We start from the raw sequence: 14,641 nt of genomic DNA, 5'->3' as shown, positions 1-14,641 counted from the left end.
AAGCAGAGGGGTTAATGACATGCCAGTATTTTATGTCAACAATAGCTAGCTTTATAGCTAACCAGGCCTATAATCCATCTTGCAATTTGCTTCCTAAACCAACACAGAAGTGTGCTATATTAATGGTCAGTTTAGTAAGTAACTATAGTAGTTGATTACAATTAAGCTCACATCTCTATTATTGTGTGTAGCTAGCTAGTTAATTAACTAAGAAGACTGCCAGATCAATTGGCAAGTTGTCATGTAGTTAGTTAGTCAATGTTCACAAGTTTGGATTAGCTATGGGCCCTTGTGTAGCTTTGCCTTTGGGTTCAAGAAAATATATAGGCCAAAAGCTTGTTTACATGGTGCAAGCTACTAATGTAGTTACTACAAAAACACAGTTATTATAGTTCCAGAATTTGGCAACTAGTCAGGCAGTAGCCAACACAGGCTGAGACTTCGCTTGGGCTACAACTAAGCAAGCTTAGGTTAATATGCATTGGCAGAGTAACGACCCTGGGTTTATAAGCGCGGAAATCTGCACGAGCATGCTTTTGCGGCACAGTCGATAGCGCGCTGGACTTCGGGCTAGAAGGTCGAGGGTTCGAGACCTGCTCCCTGCCTGTTTCTTTACAGTATTTACAACTAACGTTAATGACAGTTGCGCTAGGTTAGCCGAGTTTACCCCCTTGAAATGACAACGCCGGTCAAGCTAGCTAGTTATGGAAAGATGGAAGCATCCTGAAAGTTCGCTTGAGTTTAGCGCCAAGTACTTACCACTGCATTCCTCGTCTGCACTGTCTTGTTTTGCACACTTTGTACAAAATAATAAAATGCAGTACTACAGGATGTTTCTTAACATAGCTCTTTATTAGCTAGCTATAACTGGCATGTTCACGTATCGCCAACCAGGATCAAACTGACCATGACCTAACCATTTGGGTGGTCTTAACCAATCATAGCACAGTATGATATGGCGGTAAAACGCATCCAATTATTACTCAGTATGTTTACACATATGAATATTACATCCCCCTTCTTTTAAAACAAAAGAAAAATGTTTACATATTCTAAGCGTTTCTTTTGAAAACATGCTCTGCAGTTTGAACTCAAGGTAAGTAACCATTTATATTTTATACTACACCAACTGAATCAACATAGACTCTGAAACAATGGTCCAACATACTGTTACTTTTCGAACAAGGGATTCTCAGCAACTCAGCTTTCACAGTAGAAATACATCTTAACATTTCAAACAAATACAATACCAAAGCATTTCAAGTGAACTTTCAATAACAAGTTTACAGTGTGGAACTCTTTTAGGGCAGCGATCCGCCTACACCCTTTGACATTTCACAGTTCTAGGACAGCTCTGGGCTTGACCTCTCTTCCTGACCTTGTGCGATATGATGCTGAGCATGCTTCTGTGTCAGTCAACAGCTCTTGTGGTGTTGCAGGTAAGTATGGTGTATGTTGTGATGTGTGTGTTTAGTCCATCACGTTCTCTTTCAGGGGAACAGTTCATCTCATCAGTGTGTTGTTCTTTTGTGTTCAGTAGGTGACGACGATTGCGGCGGTACACTGCTCCTTCTGCGGTGAGGACGTGCTATGAACGTTCAGTGTCAGCTGGCTGGATGACGACTGCTGGCTTCCAGAGGCCATGCTCCTGGATTAAAACTGACTCTCCGTCGATCAGTGGTGGCAGTGGTCTAGCTGACCTGTCGTAGTATCGCTTTTGTTGTTGTTGTCTCTGTGCACGTTTTTCATGCATTTCCTTGTAGCTGACGACCTCAGGTTGTAGCTGCTGGTTGGTGCTGGGAAGGATTGAGCGAAGTCTGCGGCTCATCAACAGCTGGGCTGGTGATTTTAAGTTGTCATCTGGAGTGTTGCGGTATTCAAGGAGGCTGAGGTAGGGGTCTCTCTTGTCTGCTTTATCCATGAGTGATTTAGCAATCTGCACTGATTTTTCAGCAAGGCCATTACTTTGAGGGTAATGTGGGCTTGTGGTGACGCGTAAACTCCCATGCTTTTGTGAAGGATTCAAACTCATTTGATTTGTAACAGGGCCCATTGTCAGATATTAAAGTCTCTACAATGCCATGCCTGGCAAAGGCTGCTTTCAGCTTGTGTATCACAGCTGCAGATGTGGTGCTGTGAAGCTTGTCGAGTTCGAAGTATCTGCTGTAGTAGTCAACTGTTATGATGTAGTTCTTGTTGTTCCAGGTGAACAGATCGGTTGCCACGACCTTCCAGGGTCGGTCTGGGATACAGTGAGGTAACATTGGCTCTTTGGTGTTTGAGGGGCGTCGTTCAAGACATATCGGATTCCACAATGACTTGTCGTCCATATACGTACTGATGGAAACGTTTACATCCGAACAGAATGGCATAGACCTCCTTTTCAATTTGAGCGTAGTTGATTTCACAATCTGTGAGAGATTTGGAAGCGTAGCCGATGGGCTTTCCTTCTTGCAGTAGCACTGCACCTAGTCCATACTTCGATGCGTCTACTTGGAGTCTGAGCTCTTTGTCGGGGTCGTAGTAGGCAAGGATTGTTCCTGGTTCTCTCGTGATCAAGTCTTTCACATTTCTGGAAAGCAATGTCGTGTTGCTTGTCCCAGAGAAACTCACTGGACTGCTTTAGCAGTTGATGCAGGGGTGCATTAGCATTGGAGAGGCTGGGTGCGAACTTGGCTAAGTAGTTGACCATGCCAAGCACTGTTTCCAGCTCTGCACGGTTCTTTGGTGGCTCCATTTCTTTTATGGTTGAGATCTTCTGTGGATCTGGCTTGATTCCAGTCGCTGTGAGAAGATGTCCGAAGTAGCTGACCTCTGTAGCGCCGACTGTGCTCTTCTCGGGTTGAGCCGGACTCCTCTCTCGCGGGACCTTTGCAGCATCGCGCGGAGGTTTCAGTCGTGCTCCTCTTTGCTTCGACTATAGACAAGGATGTCGTCCACAATTAGTGGATCCAACTAGTGGTCAGTATGAACTACTACACCCTCTCTCACATGAACGCTAACATTACTGGTTTCAGTGGGAAAGATGGTAAATGGTTCAGACATTAATGGCAAATATAAAAAACTAAGATACCCAAGTTACCGGAGTCTACAATTGCCGACTGTTAATGTAGAGTAGGGATAGTGAGAAGTAACATTCAAGACTGAAGCAATTACCCCCTCTAGTGGTAAACTTTATACTGTACCAGGTTACTACACACACTGATAATACAAAACATTGAGGACACCTGCTCTTTCCCTGACAGACTATTTAAACATTTCAAATTCAGTGCAAAGTAATGTAGTGCATTGGTGTCTAGATCCCTCTTGGGTGGCAAAGTGTCACAATAATCCTGTGGGGAGAGAAAACAAGAGAATACATTAAATTAATGGGTGTTAACTAATCAGGGTTCAATAAAGCACTTCAAGTCCTCAAATCCTTCAAAAGAGAGAGAGAATGAGAAAGGAGTATGGTCCCTGCAGTAGGACTACATGCTGGCCATGAGGTTCTCCAAGTGGTACTCCAGGAGGCTGGAGAGCTCCGTGACCAGAGACTCTGGGTTAAAGTACCAGGCCAGAAACATGTCATCTAGCAGAGCCATCAGCCCGCCCTGAAGAGAACACCACACAACACATAGAAAATGGCTCTGAGTTACTAGCTTATCAAGAGGAGAGAGACAATTAGAAATACTCCCCCTAAAATGACATTGGAACCTGGTTAACCATGAATAAGGAAGTAAAAAGGAAGTACACTAAGAATATGGAAGTAAACAGGAAGTAACCTCTTGACTCTTACATTGAGCAGCAGCAGGTATCTGTCAGCCTCTGGCTCCATGTTGGCAGCAGTGGGCAGGAAGGAGTACAGGAGAGCGTACAGATCCTCCACAAACCCACCGGCGTGCTAAAGGAAACAAAGGAGGAGAAAAGAGGAGAGAATAGAAGAGAAGAGGAATTTAAGTGAAACTGCTAATAGAGAGATATCAAAACATGTACCAGTGAGATGCTACTTACGACCATCAGGGACTTCTGAGCTGTCATCATCCCAAACAGCACCAGCTCAAAGAGGACATCTATCATGTTCACATGATGGATCTAGGACAAGAAAACACGTTTGGAGAAAATAGGAATGATTTCATATAGATCAGCTACTGTGATGTATAGAAGACATGCATGTGGAAGAACTCAGTGAGACTTGAAAGAGTTAATGAACTCACCTTTGCCTCAGCCAGCTCCCTCTCAGTGTCATTCCGCTTGGAGGGGTCACTCAGGTAGTCCACAAAGTCGTTATAAGTACGGATGAACTTGGCCTCGTCCTATGACAAAGAAAAGAGCATCTTAGTGAACAGAACACATTTCACCTCAGGGGCGCTCTCTTTCCCTTGACAGAGAATGCGTTAGTGAGTTACCATGTGGTTGGCCCGAACCAGTGCGCCCAGGAGGACCTTTCCCGCCACAAACAGATGGTTCCTGCTCAGGGTGGAACCAAGCAGGGTCTAGGGGAGAGGGAAGAGTTAGGGTGAGACATCTTCCTCTAGGAGAGAACAAGAAGTCACAGAGAGAAAAAGAAAAGTGTGTCCACTCACAGTGAAGGCCTGGCGCAGGGAGACGAGCCTCAGGGCGATGTCCTCCACTCTCTTGGTGGTTAGGTAGAGGCTGTGAAAGGGAGGGAATGGAGCATGTCAACCATTAGAGTCAATGGGGGATAGCAGCATTATGACCACTATCCTTCAGCATCTGACAAGCCCAGACTACACAGACATTTAGAGGAACTCACTTTACCAGAGGAACCTCCCTCTCCTCAGGCAGCATGTCCTCCTCCCAACCCTACGACAACAAAACAAGCATTCAAAATCAGTGACCAATGAGCATACATTTAGTTTTACTTGTATTTAAGAGCAATCGAAGGCCACGGAAGGAGAGTTGTATGGCATTGAAGCTCGTCTGGAGGGTAGTTAACACAGTGTCCAAAGAAGGGCCAGAAGTATACAGAATGGTGTCGTCTGCGTAGAGGTGGATCAGAGACTCACCAGCAGCAAGAGCGACATCATTGATGTATACAGAGAAGAGTCGGCCCAAGAATTGAACCCTATGGCACCCCCATAGAGACTGCCAGAGGCCCAGGCTACAGGAAGCCGATTTTACACACTGAACTCTATCGGAGAAGCAGTTAATGAACCAGGCGAGGCAATCATTTGAGAAACCAAGACTGTTGAGTCTGTCGGTAAGGATGTGGTGATTGACAGAGTCAAAAGCCTTGGCCAGGTCAATGAATACGGCTGCACAGTATTGTTTCTTATCGATGGCAGTTAAGATATCGTTTAGGACCTTGAGCGTGGCTGAGGTGCACCCATGACCATGATAGAGCATGACGCTTGCAAAGCCAGGGTAGTGGGTTCGATTCCCGTCACCACCCATACATAAACGACAGCAGGTTTTATTGTAAGTCGCTTTGGATAAAAGTGTCTGATGAATGACATATATTATTTTTATATAGTCACTTACTTGCTATACAATGTAGAGAGAAAAAGGGTCAATTCAAGAGGGAGCTACGAAATTCATGTCCAAACATCGTTTTCTTTGCCTGATGTCATTAGAAATTACATAGAATTAATCATTAGCTTGTTCTCTACAATATTATAACATTCATATACTTGTACTTGACAGTGTTGATGAAATAATAATGATAATTTGCTGTGACCATTACTAGTTTAGACTGCACCGCACTTGGTTGTATGTGTTCCATATTTGGTGTTGTGAGGTTATATCTCAGAGTAAATCGGTAACTTTTCAACCATATACGGTAGAGACATTGTGTTTAGATTATTATTTTCTGACAATGTTCTATTGATAACCTTGAATGAATTACTAATTTTATGTTTTTGGCTATTTTGCTACCAGATGCTTTCCTATATCGTTGGTATAATATAAAATACAAATACCAAATATTGTGTTTTATAAAGTCACTAGCTAGATTGGAAGAATGAGACAAACAAGGTGATTTTTTTATTGTGTTGTTTAACTCCTGAAAGTATAGTCTTTTCCACAGTGGGCTATAAAGTCTTTTGGAGGACATTTTGACCAATTTCAGACAAGGGAAAAAAAGCACTGAAGGCTCTACACTACCGGTCAAAAGTTTTAGAACACCTACTCATTCAAGGGTTTTTCTTTATTTTTACTATTTTCTACATTTTAGAAAAATAGTGAAGACATCAAAACAATTAAATAACACATATGGAATCATGTAGTAACCAAAAAAGTGTTAAACAAAACCAAATATATTTTAGATTCTTCAAAGTTGCCACCCTTTGCCTTGATGACAGCTTTGCACACTCTTGGCATTCTCTCAACCAGCTTCATGAGAAAGTCACCTGGAATGCATTTCAATTAACAGGTGTGCCTTCTTAAAAGTGGAATTTCTTTCCTTTTTAATGCATTTGACACAATCAATTGTGTTGTGACAAGGTGGGGGGTATACAGAAGATAGCCCTATTTGGCAAAAGATCAAGTCCATATTATGGCAAGAACAGCTCAAATAAGCAAAGAGAAATCATTACTTTATGACATGAAGGTCAGTCAATATGGAATATTTCAAGTGTAGTTGCAAAAACAATCAAGCACTATGATGAAACTGGCTCTCATGAGGATCACCACAGCAATGGAAGACCCAGAGTTACCTCTGCTGCCGAGGATAAGTTCATTAGAGTTACCAGCCTCAGATATTGCTGCCCAAATAAATGCTTCACAGAGTTCAAGTAACTGACACATCTCAACATCAACTGTTCAGAGGAGACTGTGTGAATCAGGCCTTTATAGTTGAATTGCTGCAAAGAAACCACTATTAAAGGACACCAATAAGAAGAAGAGACTTACTTGGCCCATGAAACACAATCAATTTGTCCTTTGGTCTGGAGCCCAAATTTGAGATTTTTGTTTCCAACTGCCATGTCTTTGTGAGATGCGGTGTGGGTGAACAGATGATCTCTGCATGTGTATTTCCTACCATAAAGCATGGAGGAGGAGGGTATATGGTGTGGGGGTGCTTTTCTGTTGACACTGTCTGTGATTTATTTAGAATTCACACTTAACCACTATGACTACAACAGCATTCTGCAGCTATACGTCATCCCATCTGGTTTGGGCTTAGTGGGACTATCATTTGTTTAAATAAATTATTATAAAAAAATAAAAACAATTGTTTGTTACTTTTACACCTTTTTCGTGGTATCCAATTGGTAGTTACAGTCTTGTCTCATTGCTGCAACTCCCGTACGGACTCGGGAGAGGCGAAGGTCGAGAGCCGTGCGTCCTCCAAAACACAACCCAGCCAAGCCGCACTGCTTCTTGACACAATGCCTGCTTAACCCGGAAGCCAGGCGCACCAATGGGTCGGAGGAAACACCATACACCTGGCAACCCTGTCAGTGTGCATTGCGCCCGGCTCGCCACAGGAGTCGCTAGAGCTCGATGGGACAAGAACATCCCAGCCGGCCAAACCCTCCCCTAACCCGGACAACGCTGGGCCAATTGTGTGCCGCCCCATGGGTCTCCCGGTCGCGGCCCGGCTGCGACAGAGCCTGGACTCCAACCAGGATCTCTAACTGCACAGCTTCCCTTAGACCACAGCGCTACTCAGGAGAATTCATTTGTTTTTCAAAAGGACAATGACCCAACACATCTCCAGGCTGTGTAAGGGCTATTTTCCCAAGAAGGAGAGTGACGGAGTGCTGCATCAGATGACCTGGCCTCCACAATCCCCCGACCTCAACCAATCTGAGATGTTTTGAGATGAGTAGGACCGCAGAGTAAAGGAAAAACAGCCAACAAGTGCTCAGCATATGTGTGCACTCCTTCAAGACTGTTGGAAAAGCATTCCAGGTGAAGTTGGTTAAGAGAATGCCAAGAGTGTGCAAAGCTGTCATCAAGGCAAAGGGTGGCTATTTGAAGAATCTCAAATATACAGTATGATATGTTTTGATATGTTTCACACTTTTTTGGTTACTACATGATTCCATTTGTGTTATTTCATAGTTTTGATGTCTACACTATTATTCAACAATGTAGAAAATAGCATTTTCTTCTTTGACGCACCTTATGTCTAAACTTCTTTACAGTGAAATGATCTTGATTGGTGATCTCAACTGGTGTTGGTTAAAACCAGTGTCTGATGATTTAAAAATGTTTTGTAATTCTATGAATCTTACCCAGTTGATTAACTCACCCACTCGCCCAAATCTTAAATGCCCAGATAAATCTACCCTGATTGATTTGATATTAACAAATGTTCCACATAAATATTCTGCGGTTGGTGTTTTTTGTAATGATTTAAGTGACCATTATGCTGTTAGAAATACTAAGGTTCCTAAGACAAACCCATGTTTTATTCGTAAGAGAAATTTGAAGTGTTTTAATGAGCAGGCTTTCTTTCATGATTTGTTTTATTTTGACTGGAGCAAGATTGAGTTTATCCCTGATGTGGAAACTGCCTGGATATTCTTTAATTATGTTTTTTTCCAAATAGTAAACAAACATGACCCATTCTGCTGGTTCAGGGTTAAAGGGCGGGATAATCCATGGTTTTCTTCTGAGCTGTCTTGTATTATTCACGACCGTAATCTAGCCTGGGCTAAAGCAAGGAAATCATGTTCTGATGCTGATTGGCTTATTTTTAGGCAGTTACGAAAAAAGTGTTCTTTTCTTCTCAGGAAGGTCAAGTCTGAAAATTTTATGTCTGTTTCCACTGATAACCTGAATGACCCTAGAAACTTTTGGAAGGCTATTAAGTCTATGTCTGGTAACAGTAATGTTACTGAATTACCGTCATGTGTTTTGAAGGACTCTCTTGCTGTATATGACAAAACTGAAATGCTGAATTGTTTCAATGAGCACTTTGTATCATCTGGTAGGCTGTTTGATTCAGTGTGCTCTGTCTCTGTACAACCCTGTGTGGACGAACCAGTGTCCTCTGTCTCTGTACAACCCTGTGTGGATGAACCAGTGAGAGCTGGTCAAACTTTTTGCTTTTTGCCATTCTCAGTGCAGGTGGTACGTAAAGCCCTGAAATCCTTAGATCAGAGAAAGCCTGCAGGTCTTGATCATTTGGATCCCTGCTTTTTAAATCTGGCAGCTGATTTCATAGCTGAACCACTTACATATCTGTTCAATCTAACCCTGGAATGTAATGATATTCCGAAAATCTGGAAATCAGCATTTGTCCTACCACTTTTAAAAGTGGGAGATCCAACTCTTTTTAATAATTATAGGCCAATCTCAAAGCTGTCACCCCTGGTGAAATTACTTGAAACCCTTGTGAGTGAACAGCTAAAATAGTTTTTATTTACTAACTCTATTTTATCAATGTACCAATTGGGCTTCAGGAAGAAGCATAGCACAATTACAGCAGCCATGAAGCTTTTAAATGATATCACTGAAGCCCTTGACAAAAAACCACACTGTGTCTCACTTTTTATTGATCTCTCTAAGGCTTTTGATACAGTTGATCATGCTATACTAAGGCAGAGATTGTCGAGTGTAGGTCTTTCAGAGCATGCAGTTGCATGGTTTGCTAACTATCTATCTGATAGAACTCAGTGCACTCAATTTGATGGGCTTATGTCTGTTATATTGTCTGTCTTTAATGGTGTGCTCCAAGGCTCTGTACATGGTCCTCTCTTATTCACTATTTATATAAATGATTTTGACAAAAATATCCAAAATGCGCAACTTAATTTTTATGCTGATGATACTGTTCTTTACAGTTGTGCCTCGTCTCTTACAAAAGCTTTCCAGAACTTGCAAACTGCTTTTTATACTGTTCAACATACCTTGTGTCAATTGAAGCTTATCCTCAATACTGACAAAACTAAACTAATGGTGTTTTCTAAAGCAAGAAATAGACCTCTGAACCTTTCACCTATTACTACCTGTCAGGGCAAGGAGATTGAGGTTGTAACCTCATATAAATATCTTGGAATTTTAATTGCATATTCAACAACTTACAAAAAAATTGAAGCTGAAATTGGGATTTTATTTTAGGAATAAGGCCTGTTTTTCTTTTGAAGCCAGAAGGAGGCTAGTATCAGCTACATTTATGCCTTTACTAGACTATGGGGATATTTTATATATGAATGCTTCCGCTCAGTGTTTGAGATCAATTGACACCCTTTACCATGGTACTTTGAGATTTATTTTGCAAAACTGCAAAACCCTTATGCACCACTGCACTTTGTATACCAGGGTTGGCTGACCTTCTCTAGTCACTCGTAGGCTCAGTCACTGGTATACTTTGATTTATTAAGCCATTTTGGGTTTACTACCTTTTTATTTGGGCATTTTTATTGTTCAGAAATGATACCTGCGCCATCGTCTTGGAACGCCTTACAAAATACTATTAAACTGATAGAACTTGTCCCGATTGGTATTTTTAAATCACTGATGAATGATCTTGAGACTGATTCCCTGACCTGTCAATGTTTTTAATTTGCTGTTTTTGTTTTTTGTTATACTCTTGTGAATTCAATGGTTTCTACTAGATTACTTGTAGTTTTTCATGTTGTTTGTCTGTATTTTTGTAATGACTTGGTGCTGCCTATCTTGGCCAGGACGCTCTTGAAAAGGAGATTTTAAATCTCAATGAGCCCTTACTGGTTAAATAAAGGTTAAATAAATAGTAAAAATAAAGAAAAACCCTTGAATGAGTAGGTGTTATAATAGCAATAAGGAACCACTGAGGTTTGTAGTATATCGCCAATATACCACCCCTCCTTGGGCCTTACTGCTTAAATAACCCATATCTCTTTTATAACAGAATATTATCATTGACTATATGAAAGTGCATGTGTGAATGAGTCTGATTTACCGTTTTCAATGGCAGGTTCACCTTCTGAAGCCGGATGAGGTTCCCAAAGCGTGCTGCACAACCACCAAGCTCAGTCCCATCTCTGTACTCTTCTACGCTGACAACAACAACGTGATCCTAAAGAAGCATCGCAACATGGTGGTCAAGACCTGTGATGCCTGTGACACCAGTGGTAGCCCATCTAGCTATTCTTAATTTTAATCAACTTAATTGCCATTGTTCCAAAAGAAACAAACAGGATAAAATAACTTGCAAGCAGCAGTTGATAGTAATAATCTGTCAATATGCTGATAAATAGTATGTATCTAATATATTGATTTTGAGTCAGAGTGGTATATGAACAACACCCATTGGACCTATAACCATACTTCACTTTTGATTAACTAAACTATTCAAATATACAGTATTTCAGATAATTACATCACCCCTTCATGTCATATATTCTGTGACCAATCAAAGCTGTAAAGTACTGTATCATAAGTATATCAATGCTAAAATTCTACCCTTTTGATGACTATAATATCTTGTTGAACCATGAATTTGTCATTGTCTCTTTTAGAAGTACTAAACATGGTTTGCAAAAAATACACGTTTTTCTTCTTCTTTAATCATACTTTTAACCAGTACAAGTTAGTAACAATGGAAAATGGCAACAAACAAAAAAGAAATTGGCCATTTTTGTATGTACAGTGTAACAAATACACAGTGATGTATGTCCTTGTCAACAGATATCTGGAGGACTGTATACGGCTATATTTGTAATAAATTATACTGAACAAAAAAACGCAACATGTAAAAGGTTGGTCCCATGTTTCATGAGCTGAAGTTAAAGGTCCCGGGAAATGTTCTGTACGCCGAAAAAAAAAAAGTGAGCATTTCTCCATTGCCAAGATAATCTATCCACATTGAAAGGTGCACCATATCAAGAAACTGATTAACTAGCATGATCATTACACAGGTGCACCTTTTGCTGGGGACAAAAGGCCACTAAAATGTGCATATTTCTAACAACACAATGCCACAGACGTCTGAAGTTCTGAGCAATTCTGTGCAAGTTCTGTGCAATTGGTATGCGGACTGCAGGAATGTCCACCAGAGCTGCTGCCAGAGAATTGAATGTTCATTTCTCTATAATAAGTCGCTTCCAACTTAATTTTAGAGAATTTGGCAGTACATCCAACTGACAATTTTCCTGCCTGCTAGCCATTCAAAATGTAACGATTCCTTTTGGGTGTCAGGGAAAATGTATGGAGTAAAAAGTACATTATTTTCCTTAGAAATGTAGTAAAGTAAAAGTTGTCAAAACTATAAATAGTAAAGTACAGATACCCCCCAAAACTACTTAAGTAGTACTTTAAAGTATTTTTACTTAAGTACTTTACACCACTGTATGTGCTTCAATAGAGTCTGACGTTCAGGGTGGTTGGACATATAAGATGGGGTGCTGGTGAGCTTCTGCCCCCATTTTAGGTCGTCACACAAATATTCCCCCACCCATGTCCATTGAATCATAGTAATTACACCTTAATTACAGGAAGCATAGCAAGAATGAAAGGAATCAATTTATCATTGAATTATTTATCAATCTCGCTTATTAAACCATCATTTCCAGGGGACCTATTGTCCTTAAGGCTTTTAATACAGTCTTATCTCAATTTCAGCTAACTCATCACAAAAATCCCTGAAATCATTATCTTCTTAGCTACTTCTTTGCTACATTGTCTAAGAAAAGATACATATTGGAAGTTGGCTGGGCTGATGTATACAGATTCAGATAAAACTGGGAAACATGCTGAGAGATTTCTTTTGGATTTTCATTGGGAGTATTATTAATCATTAATTGACATATGGAAGGAAGTCTTTTCGCCTGGCCTTTTTTCTAAATTAAAGAAATATCTTTAATCGTCTTGCTCTTACAAACGCTCCCCGGGTCTTTTCCTCGTAGAAACAATCTAACTGCATTTGCAATGATGATAGGTCCAGTAATTCCTGATTAGTTAGTTCCCTTTTTTTAGTTTAATCCATTATTCCCTTTATGATGTCATATTCTTTCTCTCTCTTGGCACGAGCAATTTCTTTTCCCATTGAAATAGCCAAAAGCCTTAATCAAATTTCCTTAGCTCCCAGTATAATATATATTAGCTCCCAAACATATTCATAACACAGGCACAACTCCTGTATTTATCATTAATTCCTGCTACTTCCTTCTTAAATACTTCATTCTCTAGTAAAGTCTTGTTCATTTTCCAGTAACCTTTAACTTTTTTGGGTTGACAAACCATGCATATTTATCTTTATTGAGATCCCGTTGTGGTCTGTTAAAATCCATGGTTCAATCGAGACTGTATCAACCTTGTCAGCAATATCTTCAGATATCAGCCAGAAATCAATACGGGATTGTATAGATAAATCTTTGGTACTCCATGTAAACATAATCTTATCTGGGTTCTTATGTCTCCAAATATCTAGAACACCTAACCTTAGACATATATTCCTTATCTCACAAACAGAATTGCTATCCATAGGAGGCCATCTATCTAGATTATCATGTAATACTGTATTAAAATCTCCACCCCATATTACTTTGGCCAATTGAAATTTAGACATCATTTTACTTATTTTCCTCTCAATGTCTCTAAATAAAATACAGTTACTTGACTTGTTATTGGAAGCTTAAGTATTTACAACAATGAATTGAACATGGTTAACATCTGCCAATAGTATAATCCATCTCCCTGTATTATCTGCTTCATGACTCAATATATGAGCCTTAAAGTTGCCTTTTAAAATAGGGACACCTGCTGACCGATTAGTACCAAATGAAAACCAAATGTCATTCATATCATCACCATTGACACTTCCAAAACGCAGTATCTGTGCAACAGGCATGAGTTTCTTGAATGAAATAAATCGGCACTCTTACCCTTACAATACAAAAATAAAGATCTCCTTTTCAAAAAATGACAGATTCCCCTGGCATTAATAGAAAAAACAGAAATGGACATTTACGATCAAAGTGACTATATGAAGAATATTAAACTTGTATACGTTCACATGAATCGGGTTCTCATAAAAAGAAAAGGTCTTACTAGTTGCAAATAAAAACATACCTTTGCACCACGTAAGTGGTTGATCTAAATTATATATATTTATACAATTCCAAATAACATTGTACTATAGATTGGTAAAAACGAATAGCCATTAAGCTAACATTAAGTGTCAGTGCGAATTTCCCTGCCATAAAAAATATATATATATAAAAAAAGTTTGGCTCACACAAACAATGCTCTTTCCTCAATAAATATCTAGTTTTATCAAATTAGCAAATAAAACTCAGTCCTGCACAACTCACTTGACAAGTCCAGCAGTCAACAAACTAGGCGTCAGCGCGAATTTCCCTTCCATTAACAAAAGCCTTAGCTCCCGCAAAGTATCCCCTTTTCCCTTCCTTCCTTGCTCTCTCAGTTATCGGCCACAGACGATTCAGAGCTTCTTTGTCAAATGGAAGCTGCTCCTTGGTTGGGGTATTCGGTTATGAATCGCATTCACCCCCCTTTTTTACACTGCAAGCATATGAGTGAGTTTCAACAATGCCTCTTTTCTCCTTGGAAGTTTCAACATCTATTATCTCAGCAACAGTTTGGTCATGTCCTGATTACATGCTACTAGCTATGGAGACGTTAGCAGGCTAATTTAACTACACACGCTGACACTTTTCGATAGCTAGCTTGTTCGTTGGAAATAGTCAAAAATATATGTCAAAGGTTTGATTAATTACAAAAGTATTCATTGTATGGTTAGATATCA

At 40.1% G+C, this 14,641-nt stretch overlaps 2 protein-coding genes across 6 annotated transcripts in view; both read right to left on the bottom strand.

Moving 5' to 3' along the window:
* LOC129848884 (transport and Golgi organization protein 1 homolog) overlaps positions 1 to 1,644 on the bottom strand; it is a 24,681-nt gene extending 23,037 nt beyond the window's left edge. The window contains 1 exon segment of the mRNA XM_055915983.1: positions 1,563 to 1,644. Within this exon segment, the coding sequence (XP_055771958.1) occupies positions 1,563 to 1,644 (82 nt within the window).
* LOC129848881 (uncharacterized) overlaps positions 1 to 14,641 on the bottom strand; it is a 14,984-nt gene extending 343 nt beyond the window's left edge. The window contains exons 1-9 of one of the 5 annotated variants that reach the window (XR_008758581.1): positions 14,187 to 14,641; positions 10,835 to 10,951; positions 4,754 to 4,803; positions 4,563 to 4,632; positions 4,386 to 4,472; positions 4,194 to 4,292; positions 3,991 to 4,071; positions 3,776 to 3,880; positions 760 to 2,917 (exon numbers count right to left, since the gene is read on the bottom strand). Coding sequence is in view for 2 of the 5 variants with exons in the window: in XM_055915981.1 (XP_055771956.1) it covers positions 3,162 to 3,332; positions 3,776 to 3,880; positions 3,991 to 4,071; positions 4,194 to 4,292; positions 4,386 to 4,472; positions 4,563 to 4,632; positions 4,759 to 4,803; positions 14,187 to 14,239 (711 nt within the window). In the remaining 3 variants the exon portion in view is untranslated. The other 4 variants (XR_008758582.1, XR_008758580.1, XM_055915981.1 and 1 more) reach the window with 4 other exon arrangements.

The sequence above is a fragment of the Salvelinus fontinalis genome, unplaced genomic scaffold, assembly GCF_029448725.1.
Source record: "Salvelinus fontinalis isolate EN_2023a unplaced genomic scaffold, ASM2944872v1 scaffold_1255, whole genome shotgun sequence".
NCBI classification, from domain to species: domain Eukaryota; kingdom Metazoa; phylum Chordata; class Actinopteri; order Salmoniformes; family Salmonidae; genus Salvelinus; species Salvelinus fontinalis.
This window is presented reverse-complemented; position numbering and strand designations above follow the sequence as displayed.